At 48.9% G+C, this 22345-nt stretch overlaps 1 protein-coding gene across 1 annotated transcript in view; it reads left to right on the forward strand.

Annotated features, from left to right (window-relative positions):
• The window catches only part of CCNJL (cyclin J like), a gene marked incomplete at its 5' end in the record, with an annotated part of 55433 nt that overhangs the window by 21175 nt on the left and 11913 nt on the right, over positions 1 to 22345 (forward strand). The window contains 1 exon segment of the mRNA XM_081230796.1: positions 10030 to 10243. Within this exon segment, the coding sequence (XP_081086922.1) occupies positions 10030 to 10243 (214 nt within the window).

The raw sequence follows: 22345 nt of genomic DNA on the forward strand, positions 1-22345 counted from the left end.
AAATGTTTCAGGGCCTCTAATGGGCTAATATGTATGTAGCGTTTCCCAAACTAATGGCCCAGAGAACCCTTTTTTCAGGGGCTGGGGTGTCATGGAACACACGTTGGGAAGCATTACCTTTGGAATGACCAAGTGTGGAGGGCATAATTTATGATTCTTAAAGCTCCCAGGCCTCTGTAAACACTGGCCTTCCTCCTCCTCGGTTACCCTGTGTTGCTGTGGAGTAGACTGAGGCACACACCACCCCAAGGCAAGGACAGCTTTCTCTTCCCCTGGAATTCAGCATTTTCCCCACCCCTGCCCTGTCCTCACACTGCCAGCCTTTGTGAGTACTTGGAATTGCTCAACTAGATGAATAGTTTTATTCAACCTAAGATCAGGAGCAACTCATTTTTTCTTACCTTTTCATTCCAAGTATTTGCAGTTCCCCAAATTTGGAGATTTGGGTAAGTATTGAGTATCTCTTTTGTGTCAGGTGCTGGGGTCACAGAGCCGAACAAGATGAACCCAGCCCCTGCCCTCGTGATGCCCAGTCAGGGGTGAAGAAGATGGTGCTTGTATGGGGGGAGGGAAGGAGGGATGGATGGATGGATGGATAGAAAGTCCTGGATGCTCGGGGACTGACAGGGGCATGACCAGGGAACACTTTTCAGAAGTGACTTTTAAGCAGAGATGGGAAGAAAGTGTGGGTTAATAGTCAATTAGTAACAGTGCAGGACACCAAGGGGTCAAATGAAGACTTCCCTTTCTCCCCTAATACGAGAAACCAGGGGTGACTGGCTGAACTTTCACAGTGCACATGACCTTCAGAGCCCTCTGAGGTTGGCCTTAAAATGCCGGCAGAGGCTGTGTGTGAGGGGCACACACTGAATTTTCTTCCCCATCTCTCCTGCAACAGTGATGGGCTGGGGTCCTGGCTACGGGCTCAGGGTCTGTTGAAGTGCACTTGGGGCTGGCCTTGCCCATGCTCCCACGCACATCAGAGCCCAGCACAGGTGCAGAGGATTTGCCAACTTCTGCCAAGGTCAGCGCCTCTGTGCTGGGGGGAGGGGAGGGGGAAGCATGGAAACCTCCAAAACTCGGTTTGGGGCTTTATGTGGGTCATGATTCACTTGTCCCTGGCCTCTCTCGGAGCCCTGCACCTCTCAGGTAGTCCTCTTTCTGCTTTGAAAGCCTCAGGCAGAGCTCTTAGGCAGCAAGGAGAGTGTTTTTAAAGGGCTCAAGCCTGTCTTGACACCCACCGCCTTCCTCTCCCCCAAAATGGCACCTCTGGTATCCCTGGGGTTTCCCACTCGGGGGCTGTTCCCCCACCCCGTTGGTTACCCCAGGGAAAGGTGCAGGACCAGGTAAGGGAGACTTGGGGGAGGAGGTTAGAGAAGGCCCCAGGTGGAGGGAAGGTCCTCCAGTTGGTGTTTGCTTGCGTTGCAGCTGTGTTCATCACAGAACAGTCCATTCATTCATTCATACATTCATGCACTCATTCAACAGACATTCATTCGCCCTAACTGTGTGCCGGGTACCAGGGGTACAACCAAGACCCGGAAAGAGGTGGCTCCCTCCCTCCCGGAGGTCACATTGTGGGTGGTAGGGGCAGGGGGGGCGACAGGAACACTTGAGTCAGCAGTAACTACTGGTTGTAGGGATGCTGCAGCAGAGGGGGGTCAGGGAAGGCCTCTCAGACGACACCCGAAGGAAGATAGGAGAAACAGCCCAAATGTCCAGAATCGGGGTCTGGTGAAGTCACAGCACAACCTCACAATGAAACTCCAGGCAGCCACTGAAACCACAGATTCCTGTGAAAGGGATGTGCTTGTAGGTGAGGAGCCTGTTCTGTGAAAGTTTGCACACAGGAACATCTGAAGAATCCGTGTGAAACTTAACAGTGCTTCTCGCTGCACCAGGGGTTATCAGTGATATTTGTTATTCTTCTTTACTTTAGAAAATTTATCAGTGAGCACATAATTCATAATTAGGAAGAAGAAGAAACCAAGAAAAACACTACTTCTGGGTAGTGCCTTGGTGGGGTCTTTACATCTTGTGAGGATGAAGCGGGATATTTAGCCCAGCACTGGCAGGGGGGATGCTATTATTATTATTATTATTTATTATTTTTTTTTTTTTTGCGGTACGCGGGCCTCTCACTGTTGTGGCCTCTCCCGTTGCGGAGCACAGGCTCCAGACGTGCAGGCTCAGCGGCCATGGCTCACGGGCCCAGCCGCTCTGTGGCATGTGGGATCTTCCCGGACCGGGGCACGAACCCGTGTCCCCTGCATCGGCAGGCGGACTCTCAACCACTGCACCACCAGGGAAGCCCGGATGCTATTATTAAAGAGCTGATTTTGTCAAAGCGATGATGCAGGGTTGCCAGGGAATCCTCGGGGATAAGGTTTGAGCTGGGCCTTAATACAGTGGGTATCTAGTCCCTCTCCATTTTTTTCAAACTGGAAACACAGTAATTGAAATAATAAAGCGAATGTTTTTTTTTTTTTTCAGTGAATGTTTTTTAAAAATCTGGGCAGTGTTGAAAAGTGTGAAAGTAAAAATCATGTGGGATCCCAGCCCTCTGAGATAACCACTGTAACATTTTGGTGTACATCTAATAGTTTTTTTCCTAGTCCATTCTTATTATTTTTTAAAATATGGTAAACTACTGAGATAACAAGAGCAGGTTTTTTTTAAGGTGGATCCCCCGGCCCTCACCCTATCATGGCCATCTGTCCCTGTGCTCCCGCCTCTAGATGTACCTGAGGCACAGGTGCTCTCCCGTCTGGCTCAGGTGATAAAGAGCCAGAACTGGGGAGGGAGAGTTTCTGGAAGCTTCTGCCCGCCCCTCCGCCCCTCCACCCCTCCTCCCCTCCTCTCAGTGCCCTCCCCGCAGCTTTTGTGCCGGCCACACCGATGCTGCCCCTGGCCCCAGCTCGAGCAAAGTCACCCTGCCTGACTGGTTCCTGCCCCCTTTCCGCCCGTGCCAGCTGCTGCGTGCCTGCCAAGTGCCTGCCTAATCCAGGAGAGCTTCCTGAGCCGCCTCTCAGCAGGCTGCTCTTTGGTTTCTGGAATCCAGGCCACTCAGCACTCAGCAGAGGGTCTGGCTTCGTGCACCCGGAGCTGACTTAGGTCAAGAGTGCTTGGGGAGGAATGCGATCCTTAGAGCAAAGCCCTTGTAATGAATACCTTTCCCCGCTAATTGGGTTAGGGGAGTAATCGGCTGGACTCTCAACTAAGCAGGGTAGGCATGCTGGCATCCCGCATTGTTGTTCATTTGCCAAAGAATCGCCCTGCTCTGAGGTGCAGGAGAAAAGCAGAGGCTCAGAGCTTCTAATTCCCTTTGGTTCCGGGGCTCCGCAGAGCACGTGGAGTGGTCAGGCTTCCTTTTCTGCACAGACCCCCAGGCCCAGCTGTAACCCCTCAGGTAGAATGTCTCGTTCCACCGTACAAAGCAGCTTCCTATGAGAGCCCGACAGAGGCAGATAAGCTCAACTTACCTGAGATTTGATTGCCCAGTTTGAGGGGAAGGCCACTGACGCTTGCTTGAGTGCTGTGAAGTGCCAGATGCTTTACATTATGGCACTGTGACCCCCGTTTTTTGCATGAGGACACGGGTGCAGAATTCACATGCCCAAGGTTAGTAAATAGTGAAGGTGAGACTCCACCCCAGAACTGCCTGACTTTACAATCTGTGCCAAGTTGCTCCCCCGTATATGGCAGGGATGGGTGTATTTGGAGCAGGGAGGGATGTCCTTGTGTTCATTCTTTTTTTTTTTTTTAATTGACTTTGTTTTTTAGGGCAGTTTTCGGTTCACAGCAGTACTGAACGGAGGGTACAGAGATTCCCCCTGTACCCCTGCCGCCCCCTGACACACACACAGCCTCCTTCACTATCAACAACCCCCCAGAGGGGTCCATTGGTTACAGTCAGTGAACCTACATGGACACATTGTTGTCACCCAAAGTCCACAGTTTACAGCGGGGTTCACTCTTGGTGTTGCACCTTCTGTGAGTTTGGACATGTATCCATCATTATAGTATCATACAGAGCAGTTTCACTGCCCTAAAAATCCTCTGTGCTCCCCCTATTCATCTCCTCCCCACCGAACCCCTGCCTACCACTGATCTTTTTTCATTCTCTCCATAGTTTTTCCTTTTCTAGAATGTCATATAGTTGGAGTCATAATATGCAGCCTTTTCAGATTGACTTCTTTCACTTAGTAATATGCATGTAAGTTTCCTCCATGACTTTTGATGGCTATTCATTCCTTTTTGCTCATGCAGATATTTTTTTGAGCACCTGCCCCTGTGCCAGGCTCCGGGCACTGGGCAGATGGTATCAGCAAGATGGACGTGGCTCCTGCTCTCTGAAGCTAGTGTTTAGCAGGAAAAGACACATAAATAAGTAAATACCTGGCCATGAAGAACAGCGTGCTAAGAGATAAAACAAGGGGCACCTGATTTGGAATGATGAAGGGTCAGAGAAAGCCTCTCTCAGGAAGTGACCTTTAAACCCGTGTCTGAGGGAGGAGAAGAAATGGGGCTGGGAAGCATCGCAGGCATCTGTTCTTGTGTTCAGGAGCCTGCCCACCCTTGAGACCAGCCTTTTCCAGGAAGCTCTACCTGCTAACTCCTTCCGGAGCTATTGTTGCCTGTTCTGAAGGTCCATAGCTTTTTCTTTTATGCACCGATGGCTTCCTGTGAGAATCTGCTCGAGCCAGTGGGCCCTTTTCGCAGGGGAGTGTTCAGAGGAAAAGACCTACAGCATATTGCTTTGAGTTTCTCTTGACACAAGGGAAAATCCAGAGGGAGGGAGTGAAGCTTGGCTGGGCTGAGCTGAGCTGGGAGGGAAGTCAAGACATTGCATATCTGACTTATTGTGTTTGGGGCCTTTGAACCGCCTTGATGAGGGCAGCGCGGCCTGGGCCAAAGGTCGCTTGGCTAATTTCCCCCAGCTGCTGCCTATGGAACACCAAGGATCTGTGACTGCTTGCTTCTTGTCAAGAGCCGTAGAGCCCTCTGCTTAGAGGAAATGCCCAAGTAGGCTGCAAGCTTGTGGGGGCTGCTGGAGGGTGGGGAGAGGGCCCTGTCGTTGAGGGGCTGCAGCCACACGTTGGCTGCTGATACCAGCTGTCTGGCTGTAGCCCAGGACGAGCCTGGCTGAGAGATCCTCCTGCATGGCTGTTCCGCCCATGTCATCGCCCTGCTCTAAACCCTTCGCTGGCTCCCCATTGCCCTCAGGGCAGGCCGGATATCTTAGCAGGACATACAGGCTGGGACCCTGCCCACCCTCGCAGCCTGCTTTGTTCAAGCATACCCTTCCTCTCCGGCTGTTCCAAGGACTCCAGATTCCCCAGACGGGACACCAGTGTGGCCTTGCAGGTGCTGTTTTTCCTGCTGAGCTTCCTTTCCTTCCTGCTTCTTCAACAGGTTAATTCCTAGACATCCTTCCAGAATTTGGCTAGACAGGTCTCTTTTCCTTGAAGTCCCCACGGACCTGCTACTCTACACAGATAGCCAAACCTTCCTCTGGGCCCCGGGTGGTTGGTGCTCATCACTGCAGTCCCTCCCTTCCTGTTCCCCTCCCTCCCTTCACTCCTTCACTATTTAGTTTCGGGCACCTGACCATGTTCTCATCACACCAGGGTGGTGGCAAAACAAAAATGAGCAAGAGCAGACCCAGACCCCCGCCTTCAAGGAGCAGCATGAATCCATCAAACAATGAAGATGAATAATACACAGAGAAGTCAGATGTTTTCCATAAAGAAGTTAAGATTTTCTCCATGATTGAAAAAGTCTACAAATCATAAATGCTGGAGAGGATGTGGAGAAAAGGGAACCCTCCTACACTTGGTGGGTATGTAAATTGGTGCAGCCACTATGGGAAACAGTATGGAGGTTCCTTAAAAAACTAAAAATATAATTGCCATATGATCCAGCAATCCCACTCCTGAGCATATATCCAGAAAAGACAAAGGCTCTAACTCAAAAATATATATGCTCCCCAATGTTCACTGCAGCACTATTTACAATAGCCAAGACACGGAAGCAACCTAAGTGTCCACTGACAGATGACTGGGTAAAGAAGATGTGGCACATACATACAATGGAATATTACTCAGCCCTAAAAAAGTGTGAAATAATGCCATTTGCAGCAACGTGGATGGACTGACCTAGAGATTATCATATTAAGTGAAGTGAGTCAGGTAGAGAAAGACAAATATGTGATATCACTTATATGTGGAATCTAAAAAATAATGCAAATGAATTTATTTATAAAACAGAAACAGACTCACCAACATAGAAAACAAATTTATGGTTACCAAAGGGGAAGAGAGGGGGGTCGATAAATTAGGAGTATGGGATTAATAGATACGTACTACTATATATAAAATAGATAAACAATAAGGATTGTTTACTGTATAGTACAGGAAACTATATTCAATATCTTGTAATAACCTATAGTGGAAAAGAATCTGAAAAAATACATATATGTTAACTGGATCACTTTGCTGTACACCTGAAACTAACAAAATATTGTGAATCAACTATACTTCAATTAAAACATTGTTTATTAAAAAAAAGATTTTCTCCATGATTAAAAAAAAATAAAAGGTTGAGAAAAAGGATACATTAAAATTCTTCTAGTCTCAGATCTAATATTGCTAGTTAGTTAAGCCCTGGGGTTTATAGGACTTTGTCAAACTCAGTTTCTTCATGTATAATGTTAAGAACAGGAAATAATTGATTCAGGCTTTGGGCATCTTCCTTGAGCACAGCTCTAGGGCTACTGAGAGAGCTGTGTTGTGGACTCAAGGCTCTGGGGGAATAAGCCAGAAGATAAGAGATCCCAGCATGAAATCTCCACCAGGCTTCGCTTTCAGAGGAGCTTTCCCAGAGTCCACAGCTTTCCTCCGTAGTGTTGATCATGGTTTGGAATTCTGCAGTTGCCTTATCCTTTGATGGCCATCTCTTTCTAACTGGGCCATAAACTCCATGAGAGGGGGTGATGTGTCCATCTTATTTTTTTATAACAGCTTTATTGAGATATAAGTCACACACCATAACATCCACCCTTTTGAAGTATACATTCAGTTGCTTTTAGGGTATTCACAGAGATGTGCAACCATCCACACTATCTAATTTCAGAACATTTCATCATCCCTAAAAGAAACCCCATATCCATTGGCAGGTCCCCCTGCCACCAACCTCCCCAACTGCCCCCAGCTCCCAGCAGTTGCTAATCTGCTTTCTGTTTGTATGGATTTGTTAACGAAAGGGGGGGCCCCTTCCAGGGCCCGAGAGTGGGCTCTTGTCTAACACTCGGAAATGTATTGTCCAAGGAGACACGTATCCTTACAGGGCAAAAGACTATTGGGAAGGGGCACCCGGGCAGAGAACAGCGGAATAAGGGAGCCCAGGAGAACTGCTGTGCTGCGTGGCTCACGGTCTCAGGTTTTATGGCGATGGGGTTAGCTTTCCAGGTTGTCTCTGGCCAGTCATCTTGCTTGTGCCCCTGTTTGGTCTGACTAGGGTCCTTCCCGATGGCGTGTGCATCTCTCAGCCAGGATGGATTCCAGCGTGAGGGTTTCTGGGAGGTTGGCAGGACCTATTATGGGCCGGCGTCTCCTCCCTCCTTTTGGCCCCTCCCGAATTCTCCTGGTTAGTTTTCAGCGGCAGTGGGCCCTATCGGGACCTCCTGTTGTGAGACAACACGTGCAGGTGGTTATTATCGTGCCTGGCTGAGGCAGGCAGTTTGGGTCAACAGATTTTCCTATACTGGACATTTCATATGAAGGGATTCATAGGATATGTGGCCTTTTATGACTGGATTTTTTTCACTTAACATAATGTTTTCAAGGTTCATCCATGTTGTAACACATATCAGTATTTCATTCGTTTTTGTGGCCTAATAGTATTCCATGGGATGGACAGACCATATTTTTCCATTCATCAGTTGATGGACAGTTGGGTTGTTTCCATTTGGGGGCTATTATGAATAATGCCACTATCAACATTCCAGGACAAGTTTTTGTGTGGTCCTGTGTTTCCATCTCTAGGGTATACACCGAGGATTGGAACTGCCGCGTCATGTGGTAACTCTATGTTTCACAGTTTGAGGAGCTGCCAGATTGTTTTCCACAGTAGCTGCACTATGTTACTTTTCCACCAGCAGTGTACTGAGGCTTTCAATTTGTTCCATTTTGTCCACATTCTCACTAACACTTGTTTATTTTCTCTTTTGGTTTTGGTTTTTATAATAGCCATTCTAATGGATGTGAGGTGGTATCTGATTGTGCTTTTGATTTGCATTTTCCTAATGATTAGTAATGTGAGAATCTTTTCATGTGCTTTTGGCAATTTCTGTATCTTCTGTGAAGAAATATCTATTCAGTCCTTTGCCCTTTTTTTTTTTTTTTTTTTTTTTTTGCGGTACGCAGGCCTCTCACTGTCGTGGCCTCTCCCGTTGCGGAGCACAGGCTCCGGACGCGCAGGCTCAGCGGCCATGGCTCACGGGCCCAGCCGCTCCGCGGCATATGGGGTCTTCCCGGGGCATGAACCTGTGTCCCCTGCATCGGCAGGTGGACTCTCAGCCACTGCGCCACCAGGGAAGCCCTTTTGCCCATTTTTAAATTGGGTTGTTTGTCTTTTTATTGCTGAGTTGTAAGAGTTCTTTATATATTCTGAATTAGAGTCTCTTGTTGATACATAATTTCCAAACATTTTCTCCCATTCCGTGGTTTGTCTTTTCACTTTCTTGATGGTATCTTTTGAAAGTTTTAAATTTTGAAGTCTAACTTATGCATTTTTTTCTTTTTTTGTTCCTTCTGTCTTGGATGTCAGATCAGAGAAGCCATTGCCTAATCTAAAGTCATGAAGATTTGCTCCTGTGTTTTTTCCAAGAATTCTATAGTTTTAATGTTACATTTAGGTCTGTGTCTATCTCATTCCAGATTGTACATCCTGTGCCTAAAATAATGCCTGATGTATAGGAGGTACTTGATGTGAGTACTGAGTGAAATGAATGAATTGATATCTCTTGAATGAGTGAATGAACAGATATCTTCTCATCCCAGAGCTGTTGCTATTTAAGTAAAGCCCCAGGGTTAAGAGAGGGCATTACACGGAGGATGGGCACCAATTTGTTTTAATCTCCTCCCCCAGGGAACCTGCCCTTAGTGAGCTCTCACAATTCCCTTTCTGCCAGCTTTTCTTTTCCTGTTTTTCCTCAGTTTTGTTGCCCGATTTGACAAAACGTTGCTAAGACATTTCCTAAATAAATTGTGTCTTGTCTACTTTGGTTCAATTATAAATATGGTAGATATACAAGAAAAATTTTTCCGTCATAAAAATCTTGGTTGGGTGACATTTCTCTTGTTGGTTTTTATTGTGGTAGACTAAATAAATTCAGGTGACACGGCAGTGTATGAATTACAAAGGAAAAGTCACCTCCTAGGGGGACATACGATGTCTAGAGCTTACTTTTAGAAAAAAAGCATGTATGTCTGCAGAGAGAGAAAACGTAGAATGTCAACAATTAATCTGGGTGAAGGCTATTTGGGAGTTCTTTGTACTGTTATTTTAACAACTTTTTTACGGTTTATTTTTTCAAAATAGGTGCTTCACATCCATTTTTCATTTAATCCTCAGCTGTTGAGGAAGAAATGAAGGTGAAGGCAGGCTGACCAAGGTCCGTCAAACTGGTTGAGTAGAGGAACCAAAATTTGGATGTGGGTCTCCACCTCAAGGCCTCCTACATGTTTTATGGCCTCGTGCACCTCAGATAGTCGAGCTTTTGCTGGGAATGACCCGCTCCCTCACCTGCCTCTGTCTTCATGTTCTTGACCCTTTACGAGCCTATGCTCAGTGAGGGCAGGTGGGAGACGGTCCGGGAGTTTCTAGAATAGAGGGGCTGCCATCCTGGGACTTGAAGGAAAACGAAGAGGGCGTGGAGGGAATCGATGCTTCCTCACCAGCCAGCAGGTGGGCCTCTGAGGCTCTCGGGAGACAGCCCTGACCCCCCTTCTGCCCTGCCTGTTCCAGGAGCTGAAGCTGCCCACCTTCCGAGCCCACTCCCCGCTCCTGAAGAGCCGCCGGTTCTTTGTTGACATCTTAACCCTGCTGAGCAGCCACTGCCAGCTCTGCCCCGCCGCCCGGCACCTGGCCGTCTACCTGCTGGACCACTTCCTGGATCGCTATAACATCACCACCTCCAAGCAGCTCTACGCTGTGGCAGTCTCCTGCCTTCTGCTCGCAAGTACGTGGAACCCACTTCCTTCCCCGTGCCGTTTCCTCCCACTTGGTGAGCCCGGGTGCTCCCGAATCGTTCTGCATTTCCATGGTCTTTGCACATCTTCCATGTTCATCCTTAGCTGAATGCGAACCATAGTAAGAATAAGCAACATTTTCTTTAGCATCTATAATGTACCAGGCCAAAGGATGAGAACTTTAGCAGCTTGATCTTAACAAATCCACACAGTGACACTAGAAGACAGATACTTTTAGTACCCCCATTTCACCGAGGCACAGAGAGGTTAAGAAACTTGCCTTGGGTCACCCAGCTCATCTATAGCAGACAGGATTTGAGCCCAGAACTGCATGGTGCCAGAACCTGTGTCTTAACCCCATGTCTCCTGCTTTCTGACATAGGGCTTCTGAAATTGCTGGCGGTGGGGGGGCGGCGGGGAGCCCTAGCAACCACTGTTCTTAGAGATGTTTAGAAATGTGACTGTTTGTGTGGGCCCCAAGCAGGACCCATTATGTAGTCTCCAGGCCTGGGCACAGGCCTCTTGGAGTTTGTATCTTCCAGTGAGGCCTCACTAAACACATGGCATGGGGACTTCCCTGGGGTGGTCCAGTGGTTAAAACTTCGTCTTCCAATGCAGGGGGTGTGGGTTTGATCCCTGGTCGGGGAGCTAGGATCCCACATGCCTCACGGCCAAAAAACCAAAACATAAAACAGAAGCAATATTGTATCAAATTCAACAAAGACTTTAAAGACGGTCCACATCAAAAAAAAAAAAAATCTTAAAAAACAAAACAAAACACAGCATGGCTTTGACCATCTGTCTGCCTAGGTAGGAAATGAATGTGCTACTACTCTGGTCAACTGCTTAAAACACAGTCTGCCATGCCACGCTGCAACTAAAAATTGCCCCCTGATTTACCGACAGTCTTAGAAGGACCGTCCGTCGGTGTCCTGCCTCTCTGACCTCAGGCCTTTCTCCTCTTCCATCCCTGGGTTCCAGCCAAGCCCCTCCTGTCACAGATCTTTGCACATGCTGTTCCCTCTGCCCACAGCACTTCCCATTCCTTCCCCCTGCCCATCTGGTCCTGGTTAAACGGCACTTGGGCCCTGCCCTCACATCCCCGAGAAAACCTCCCCTGCCGCCTTGGGCGTGGGGTGTACGTAAGGCCTCCCTGAGGTACAGCCCCACGGCCTCATGGACTTTTGATTGACACTCACCTCCCCCACTAACCAGTGAGTTTCAGGGAGGGAAAGGAACACATAGTAAGGCCTCAAAAAATAAGATTTGTGGACTCTCGTGCTTCCAGTGCCGGGGGCGGGAGTTCTATCCCTGGTTGGGGAACTAGGATCCCACATGCCGTGTGGCGTGGCCAAAAAAAATAAAATGAAATAAAATGAAAACAATATTTGTGGGCTAAAGGAAATGAATGGAGCCAGAGTTTCCCTTAGAGCTGGGGCAAGTGGCCCTTCATGCAGACGAGCGGGACACCCCAAAGTGTCCAGCTGCAGTCACATTTCCTTGACATCTAGTCTTTTCTCCTTAAAATTCAATCAGATCTTACATTCTCCGCTACAATATGTTATTGTCCTATTTTATTTTATGGGTCCCTTCCCCATTCCCCAGTGCTTGATTCCCTCTGATGCTTTGAGACCACCATGCCCATTTTCTCCTGTGGCTTTGTCTGTCCCCGGCACGCTGCTACAGACCCTCCAGCACAGTCACCCAGGTCCAGACACATGGCTTTAGAGTTTTCAGAATTCTGCCTTGTTTTCCGCCCTGGCACCTGCCACCTGCCACCTGCTGTTATCTTAATCCCTTTGGCTGCTCTGGGTTTGCAGCCTCCTGACTTGTGATTTTCTCTACCTTGAGCCAGCTGGAGTTCCCATGTTATACAGGGGAGCCTGTCTTGCTGGGAGTCCGGCCTGATCACTACTTCAAAGTCTCAAATCAGCACGAGCTGGGGGGTTTGCGAGACGTCCCCTTCAGCGGAGAGCAGGACAGGCATCACGTTTCAGCGGCCCTCGAGGAGTCTGCACCGTGGCCTCTGGCTTGCTGCCGGCTGTGATCTGTGGGTTGCCTCGAGGTCCCTGGGGGCAGGGGACTCCGAGGATTTCCATGGGTTCACCGAGGCTCCCGGCATCTATCTGGGGAGCTGGGATGAGAGGCGCGCACCGGGGACTCTTTTGTGCCTGCTGCTGTGGCAGAGGGAGGGGGCCTTTCAGAGGGAGAGGCAGAGGCCCTCACCCACATGTCTGAGGACAGCAGCCAGCCCTGGGCGGCAGGAACGGATTTTTCAGGACACCTGCCATATGCTCAGAGGCCCCAGGAAAGAAAAGTTTCCATGACAGCCTGAAATCCTATTCACTCCTCCCTCCCCTCTCCCCAGGCCGACTGTCAGCCACAAGGGGGTTCACCTTGCCTCAGGAAGTTCTGAGTTCTGCTGATTTTGTGGCAAATAATTAATTCCCAGATATAAGGGGGACAGTCCTTCTTGCCCCCACCTGTCCATTCTTAGGTTTTTAAAGCTGCTTCCAGGTAAGGGCCTTTGCATAGGTGGAGCCCTCTCACCTACACGTAGCCCCTTCTGCCCCCATAAAGCAGGAGCCAGTCAAGGACGCATGTCTCCAAGCCTGTGGAAGGAGGCAGAAAAGCAAGAGCGTGTGGGTTGTTCCCTGGGGCACCACTGGCAAAGCCACCCTTTGCCTTTCTATGACCAAGTTAACTGCATTTCCTTCCGTAACACAGGAGAGAATTCTACTATAAATATAATCTAGATAGAAATATACCATAAATAGAGAAGAGCCACTCTCTTCTTTAGTCTTTCATCTTGCATAGCACCCCTCCCCAACTGTCTTTTGGTTGTTGGTGTTTAATTAAAAGGACAATTTGACAACACAGAAACCCCACCACTCGCAGGTGAGTTGGCTTTCACAGTGCCACATAATAATCGTCGTCCCGGCGGGGGCAGCTTCATTGCTCACTGGTCCCTCTCTACACGCCCAGCCCTGTGCCAAGCACTTTACACACACATCACTTGGAAGCCTCACAATCAGCCCATGTGATCATGCTGTCATCTGACCATTCTGTAGGCTCAGAGAGGCCCAAGGTCACACAGTTTGGAATTTTGCTTTATTTTTTTAAATTGAGGTAGAATTCATATCACAACATAGACTCTACCATTTTTTCTTTCTTTTTTTTTTTTTGCGGTACGCGGACCTCTCACTGTTGTGGCCTCTCCCGTTGTGGAGCACAGGCTCTGGACGCGCAGGCTTAGCGGGCATGGCTCACGGGCCCAGCCGCTCCGCGGCATGTGGGATCCTCCCGGACCGGGGCACAAACCCGTGTGCCCTGCATCGGCAGGCGGACTCTCAACCACTGCGCCACCAGGGAAGCCCCGGAAACTTGGAGTTTTACTTTTGCCTGGTTGTCACTGCTCAGAGATGACTGGGTGCTGAGTTCTTAGCCTCAGGACACGGACCAGCCTGAGGAAGGAGAGAGGGAGGGAAAGAAAACCAGAAAGACAAGAGGCATGCTTGGTGGCATTGCTACGGTAGCATGGCCTTAAATGTGGTGATACAAAAAGTATGAGATACATTTTTATTGTTAAAAACATACAAAAGATACAGAAGGACTTAGTGTAAAAAAATTGTTTCCCCCCACATCCATAGTCCCATTCCCAAAGTTTGGGGTGTATCCTTCCAGATCTAGATGTACTTATGTATTTTCATAATTGGGAAAACAAACCAATTTTCATTTCCAGGGGTGAGAGGAGGGAATGAATCATGATTAACAGCCATATAAACCGCCCGTAAAGGGACTTCCCTGGTGGTCTGGTGGTTAAGACTCCTCGCTTCCAATGCAGGGGGCACAGGTTCGATCCCTGGTCGGGGAACTAAGATCCCACATGCCACGTGGTGTGGCCAAAAGAAAAAAAAAAAAAACTGCCCTTAAACAAAATTGCCAGATTCCCTCCCTTCCTCCTTTTTCTCTTCTTTTTTTTCCTTTCTAATCCCAATTCCGTCATACTTTCTCTTTGCAAACTTCTGTTTTCTTTCATTGTGACTTCCAGACCCCCACCCCACTCCCTGGGAAAACAAGGTTTCTTAGTGCTGAGTTGTTGGTGAGCCCTGTCCTGCTCCTGGCTTCGGGTTTGTGAAAAGCTGTGCAAGCTCAGGGGGACAAGTCCATTTGTTTCTTGGGATAAAGTTCTGACTTCCATATTTTTGTAGGTGAGCCTGAGTCCAATGCTGGCCCTCATCTCAGCCTTCATCCTCCTCCCCAGGAGAGGGAAACATCAAGCAGGAGGGTGGTCCCACGGCCTCTGCAAGGGAAGGACCCCTCTCTGCACATGGGTCCTCCTGCAGGGCAGGGTGCCGTAGCCCAGCATTGAGTCTGTCATGCTCTGCTGTGCTTACCTGTAGAAAGGCCCGTCTCCCTCCTGTCGAGTTTTAAAATTAGAAATGGTGTGCTCACTTGTAAATGAGATTCAAAGAATAAAATAAAAAATCTGCTACCCATCTCATTCTCCAGAGATAACTTCCGGCAACAGTTCCTTACATCTTTTTCGAAAATGGATCGAGTGTATTTTCTAGAAATGTTCTGTGCATATACAAACATACAGTCAGCCTTCATGAGTCCAAGATTCCATCCATACTTGTGAATTCGCCTACTCACTAAAATTTATTTGTAACCCCAAAATCAATACTCCCGGAACTTTTCGGGTCATTCGTGGACACGTGCTGAGCAGCAGAAGATGTGAATCGCCTGGCGTGCGTGTTCCCTGCTGAGGTTGAACAAGGCAGCACTGTGCCTTCTCAACTCTCATACTAATAACAGGTGTCCTTTTTTTGCTGTTTAGTGCCATGTTTTCTCATTTTTCTGCTTCTTGGTGTTTTTGCTCTGTAAAACGGGCCCTAACCATCGTGCTGAATTGCAGTGTCTTGTTCCTACCTTTGGGAAGGCTGTGGTGTGTGTACCTTAGGAGAAAATGTGTGTGTTAGGTAAGCTTTGCTCAGGTATAAGGTGCAAGTGCTGTTGGCTGTGAGTTCAGTGATCATGAGTCAACAATATAGTAAACAGAAATACACAAAAAAGGTTATGTGTTGATCGGTTGTGATCAGAGGCTCAAAGGAACCTAACCCTGTATCTTCCCCTAGGAGTGTGGTTCTGTATTCACCAGATCAGTGTGCACAGTGAGTAATCAGAATCCATTACATTTGCACAAGTGGATTAATATCAAAGGTGCTTTCTTCATGGTACATTAGGGAACATCTTTCCCGTCTGTATGGATTTACCTTACTCTTTTTACTGACTGCAGGGTTCTCCAAAGTATAAACACTGACATTTATAGAATGATTCCCTGTCGATGGATATTTACATTGCCATCTTTTTTTTTTTTTTTTTTTTTTTTTTTCTGCTTTAAACAATATGACAACAGCGGTCCTTTCCTCTGCATCTTTGCACACTGAGGTATATCTGTGGGATTGCTTTGCTCAGAGGTGTGTGCATTTAAGATTTTGGTGGGTAGCACTGAATTGCCTTGCAGAGGTTTTGACCAACAGCTGAGCAGATCCCTTTTTTCTTATATTGAACTTAACGTGTGGGAGCCTTTGGAAGCGCGTGCTTCTCCACGAGAGCAACACACCATCAGAAGAGGAGCATTGTCCCTCCCCCATCCTGGCCCCTCATCACTGTCCACTATTTTTTTTTTTGCGGTACGCGGGCCTCTCACTGCTGTGGCCTCTCCCGTTGCGGAGCACAGGCTCCGGACGCGCAGGCTCAGCGGCCATGGCTCACGGGCCCAGCCGCTCCGCGGCATGTGGGATCTTCCCGGACCGGGGCATGAACCCGTGTCCCCTGCATCGGCAGGCGGACTCTCAACCACTGCGCCACCAGGGAAGCCCTCGCTGTCCACTTTGAGCTCTGTCTATGCTCCCAGCAGAGAGTACATTTGCATCCTGCCTTTCTGCCTTGTCCTGTCCAGGGTGTCCGGGTGAGAAATGGGTTCCCAGACCAACTGCTTTTAAGGCTCCTTAAGCCAGAAATCAGTAGCCTCATCTCTTAGGGCAGGTACCAAAAAAGGCACTGCCTCTGGGTCTCAGGAGATTCTAGGAGAGTGCTGTCTTTCTCCTAGGAAAGTGCCTCACTCCCCCTCTCTCATCCCTGCATCCCTCCCCTCCCCTCCCCTCCCCCTGCTTTGAGGACTGAGAAGCAGCTTCTTTGACAGCAAACTGGGGGGAAGCAGTCCTAATCCCTCCTGGATTTCCCTTCTGGACAAGGATGAAGGAAGGCACACCAGCTCCCCCCAAAGCTAGGAATGCTTGGGACCCCTCTGGGGCACTAATTGTACGCAGCAGATGCAAAGGGAGCAATTTTTCCAGGTGGCCTTGTTCAGGGGTGTCCTTCAGACAAAGCCTAAGATTTATTTATAGGATTAAACCCAAATCTGCAAGGAAATGTGGCTGCCCCCGTGCAGGAAATAATTTAACACTCCCTGCCTCTCATGCAAGAGTGGTCAGCACTCAGTTTCCTCCCTGCCATGGTTTCACATTTCAGAAACCAGGATAGGCCTTACCTTTGATCTGTGCGCTTCATATGACCATAGTTCATTATTTCCTCCCAAAAGCTGCTGCAACATCAGTGGTACATCTTCTAATCGGTGACATTTTGGCGGTGGCCACACAGCATGGGTGGACTGAAAACAGTGGTCTGTCACGTGAGGGCCACGCTGAGCAGATCCGGGCTCGGGGCTCCAGTGTCACAGCGCAGTGAGTGAGGATTTTCCATTTCCTGTTCCCATCTCTGCAGACTGGCAGGCCTAGAACTATTTCGGGGGAGGGATTTTGTGTGACGTGCCGGTTGGATAGCTGGCTGGGCTGGAAATTCAGAAATCACACCATTTGCCTTAGCAATTCTAGTGCCCAGACCTGTTTGGCCAAGGCCTGAGGTTTTTTGAGAGGAGGGGGGATCTTGAGCTGCATGGGTTCATTAATCATGCAGTGTTCAGGAGCCCTTGACCCTGCATGGCTAAACCAGTCAAAAAACATTTATTCCACCTCTGCAATATGCCAGACGCTGTGTTCAGCCCCGGGGAGACGGGGGTGAACAGTAGGGGTGCCTACAGGCCCTTTCGTTGACGATGGTTCATTCCACACACATGTACCTACTATGTGCTGAGCCTGGGAGACTATAGGGCACAAAACAGATCAAGTCCCTGTCCTAAAGAAGCAGCCTTCAAGCCAAGCATGACCAGCAGGTCTCTGGGTACCTGCCAAGAACAAGCCAGTCACCCTTCTGAGAAAATCCAAGTGTCCTTACTGTTAGGAGAACAGCCCGGCTCACACAAAGACCCGGACATCGACGTTGAGCACCCTGTCTGCTCCTCACGCTGTCTGCAGTTTGGCTGCTGGGACCTAGGCGTTCATCTCTATTTTCTTTTTATTTACAATAGCCTTGAACCCTCTCTGTAGTGAATACTCGTGTCTTGTAGTACCTTCTCCGCTCTTATGGCCAGAATTGCATTATACGCATTCTCCTGCTAGTGCTGAAGTCTGAGAGGGCAGACTCAGAGTCCTTCATTAGGCACTGTTCCCCACACCCAGAGACTGTCTTCCAGATTAGAGCCCCTCCTTGCCTTGCCTACGAGACTCGGGCTCCACGTGGTGGGTGTTCACTCCCCTGGTCACAGCAGCCTGCCTTCCATGGGACACCCACCGCCTGGTCAGCATTGGTCTCGATTGTACCAGCAAGGCACCTTTCAGTTGGTTTTAAAACCCCTTCCAAATAGATAACTAATAAGAACCTGCTGTACAGCACGGGGAAGTCCACTCAATACTCTGTAATGGCCTATATGGGAAAAGACTCTAAAAAAAATAAGAAAGAAGAGTGGATATGTGTATATGTATAACTGATTCACTTTGCTGTACACCTGAAACTAACACAACATTGTAAATCAACTATACGGTGGTGCAGTGGTTAAGAGTCTGCCTGCTAATGTAGGGGACACGGGTTCGAGCCCTGGTCCGGGAAGACCCCACATGCCATGGAGCAACTAAGCCCATGAGCCACAACTAGTGAGCCTGCACTCTAGAGCCTGAGAGCCACAACTACTGAAGCCCGCGCGCCTAGAGCCCGTACTCTGCAACAAGAGAAGCCACCTCAATGAGAAGCCCGTGCACCACAACAAAGAGTAGCCCCCGCTTGCCGCAGCTAGAGGAAAGCCTGTGTGCAGCAATGAAGACCCAACAGAGCCAAAAATAAATAAGTAAAATAAATAAATAAATTTATTTTTTTTAAAAAAATTAAAAAAAAAAAATAAAGATCACTGTCCTCTAGACAAAAACAAAAGCCCCTTCCAGGCCCAAAGGAAATATGCCAGCCTGTCCCCTCTCTGGGTGGTGAGATGAGATTATTTTCATATTAGGAGTGGATTTTCAAGATGGTCTTCAAGGAGCATTCCTTGCCTTTCCCTATGTCCTAGTCTTGGACTAGGGCAGATCCACATTCAGGAACCTTCTCTGGCAGTTACTTTGCCGGTTCTGGCTTCTAGGGACCCATCCGTGGCATCTTGTCTTCTGAGAAGTTGAAACTGCTTTTCCTCAGCAGGAGAGTGGTATTTGTTCCTTGTAGAAAACAGAAAAAAATATAAAGAATAAAATAAAAACTACTTGCAAACTCACTGCATTTTTTTCTATAATCAGAATTTGGGGGTGGAGGGCAGGTCCTGGCTTCCGTGATCATGGAACGGTTAATATGTATTGTTTCTATGCCAGGCAGTGTTTTGAATTTGTGTGGGTTTGCTCATTTAATCCTCAGAACAATCCTGTGAGGTAGGCACTGTTATTTTCCTCAGTTGACAGAGGATGCAACTGAGGCCCAGTAGTTGGGTAACTTGCCCATGGGCACACAGCTAGGATGGGGACCCAGGTGGCCATCACCGCCCCCCAACCCTGTCCCCCGAGTCCTTGCTCTCAGCTGCTACACAACAGCAGCATTTGTCCCACAGCATATCACTTTCTTTTATTTATTTATTTATTTATTTATTTTTATAAATTTATTTAATTCTGGCTGCATTGGGTCTTCATTGCTGTGCGCGGCCTTTTCTCTAGTTGCAGCGAGCGGGTGCTACTCTTTGTTGCAGTGCGCGGGCTTCTCATTGCGGTGGCTTCTCTTGGTGTGGAGCACGGGCTCTAGGCACGTGGGCTTCAGTAGTTGTGGCATGTGGGCTTCAGTAGTTGTGGCTCGTGGACTCTAGAGCACAGGCTCAGTAGTTGTGACGCACGGGCTTAGCTGCTCGGTGGCATGTGGGATCTTCCCGGACCAGGGCTCAAACCCGTGTCCCCTGCATTGGCAGGCAGATTCTTAACCGCTGTGCCACCAGGGAGGTCCCAGACCACTTTCTTCCTTGGCTGTAGCAAGAAGACTCAAACCAGCAAATGGAGAGGTTGTTGGGAGATGCCGGGCTCCCCTGCTTTCCGAGGCTGCAGAGCGCGTTTTAGCTGACCTGGATGAAAACTTCGGCCCTAAGGACCGGGTTTCACGTCTGGAAGTGGCTCCGCTTCTAACCTTGAGAGAGAGGGCCAAGATTTCTGCACTCCTCCCCTCCCCCTCCCCCTCCCCTTCCCCCTTCTCCTCTTCCTCTTTCTCCTCCCTTCTCCAAGCAGAGAGGTTGGAACAACAAAGGATCCAGTACCCCTCCATCCATGCCTTCAGCACCGCAGCCTAGAAGAGCTCTCCCTCAGCTCTTCCTGCAGCCGGCAGCCTGGTCAGGCCCAGTCCAGGGCAGCCCCTGGTGAGCCAGGAGTGGGCATTCTGCAAAGCAGTGACCCTCATTACAGGGGAGAACTCTGTAATGTAACCCGGGCCCCAGATGCCAGCCGTGTACATGACAAGGGGCCACATCCCATGGCCCGTGCTTTTACAGTCAATGATATTATTTGGGTCCCTTGAAAGAGGAGCACAGGGCTTCCTTGGTGGTGCAGTGGTTGAGAGTCCGCCTGCCAATGCAGGGGACACGGGTTCGTGCCCCGGTCCGGGAAGATCCCACATGCCGCAGAGCAGCTGGGCCCGTGAGCCATGGCCGCTGAGCCTGCGCGTCCGGAGCCTGTGCTCCGCAACGGGAGAGGCCACAGCAGTGAGAGGCCCACGTACCACAAAAAAAAAAAACAAGAGGAGCACAAAGGAGCCTGGGCTTTGATGGGGCCACCGTGTGAAGTCATCCCACCAGTTGCACCATCCTGAGATGGGGAAGTCCTCGCAGCCAGAAGGGAAGCCAGTGTCTGACCCAGCTGGCCGAATGCCACCTCTGTCCTCGGAGACATTTTTACAGTTTCCTCCTGGAGAAAACAACCACCTGCAACCTCACCCCCGGTCCAAAGTTGGACTCAGGAACCGAGTCAGCCTGTCATAAATGTGTTTTCATTCATTCGTGCATTCAGTATTTATTGAGCTCTGCTCTGTGCGGGAGACTGGAGATGCAGCCTTGCTGTGAGGAGGGGAAGGAGGGAGACTCTGTAAGGCAGGGTGAGGATGGGGACTTGATCTGTCTCGGGCCCCACCATCTCCCAGGCTCAGCACACAGTGGGTACGTGTGTGTGGAAGGCATCTTCAGTGACAGGGACCGTAGACATTCCTTAAGGACCTTTTTTTGTGTCCTGAAGAAGGAAGGGAGCTCAACCAGGGAAGGTAGCCGAGCTTCACCTTCATGCCGGGTCTCCCTGACACCCAGGTCTGGCTGAGATTACAGGCTTGTTTCTGCGGGACGTTTCCTAACCTCCAGGTCTCTGGAGGGGCTGGAGCTCTTGGACGCAGCATGTCTGCAGCAGGATAGCGTCGGGGAGACACATGCTCCCCACTTCCCACCTGCTATGGTCTTCACAGCTTCCTGCCTTCCCTGAAAACCACCACCGAAGCACTGTCTTATAGCTGGAGGGTTTTCTTGCTGTGTCCCTGGCTTTCTCTCTCTCCCACCTCAAATCCTGCACAAATTAAGCTGTTATTGCACCTGTGACTGTGACTGCACAGTTGGTCCTGAAGCGAGCAGAGGTTTATAAAGCAGCGCACGTTCCCATGTTTGCTGAGCGCTGGGCCCTGTTCTGAGCACACCGAGCCCTTGTGTCATCCTCACCAACATTCTGTCTCCTCCGTTTCTCCCCTTGCACCGGCCCCAGAGGTTGAGACTTGCCCCAGACCACACAGCCAGCGAGTGGCTGAGCCTCTGGAAAACCCAGGGTGACCCTCGGCACCGTGCTTGCTCTGGCTCTCCGTGCTGCATCGCAAAGTCAAACAGCCTTTCGGAGGGTGCCGTCCCCAGAGTAGTTTCCTGGCTTCTCCATCAGATTGCTCAAAATCTGTCTCCCCTGCTTCCTCGGAAAGACACGTGTCTGCTGGACATAGGAGCATGCCCCTTTGGGGATGAGTAGGAAGCAAGCTTCTGGCCTCAATAACTACAAAAAGCCAGAGCTTTTTTTTTTTTTTTTAAATTGATGTATTGTTGATTTACAGTGTTGTGTTCATTACTGCTTTATAGTGAAGTGAATCAGTTATATATACATTCTTTTTTTAATATTTTCGTTTCCATTATGGTGTATCACAGGATACTGAATATAGTTCTCTGTGCTATACTGTAGGACTTCATTGTTTATCAATCCTATATATAAAAGCTTATACCTGCTAACCTCACTTCCCACTCCATCCCTCCCCCACCTCCCTCCCCCTTGGCAATCACCAGTCTGTTCTCTATGTTAGTGATTCTGTTTCTGTTTCATTTGTGTCTTATTTTAGATTCCACATATAAGTGATATCATATGGTATTTGTCTTTCTCTTTCTGACTTACTTCACTCAGTATGACAATCTCTAGGCCCATCCATGTAGCTGCAAATGGCATTATTTCAGTCTATTTTATGGTTGAGTAGTATTCCATTGTATCTTCTTTATCCATTCATCTGTCAATAGACATTTCTGTTGCTTCCATGTCTTGGCTATTGTAAGTAGTGCTGCTCTGAACATTGAGGTGCATGTATCCTTTTGGACCATGTTTTTTTCTGGATATATGCCCAGGAGTGGGATTGCTCGATCATATGGTAGCTCTATTTTTAGTTTTCTGAGGAAC

This window comes from Mesoplodon bidens, assembly GCF_964165515.1.
Source record: "Mesoplodon bidens genome assembly, chromosome: 4".
NCBI classification, from domain to species: Eukaryota; Metazoa; Chordata; class Mammalia; order Artiodactyla; family Ziphiidae; genus Mesoplodon; species Mesoplodon bidens.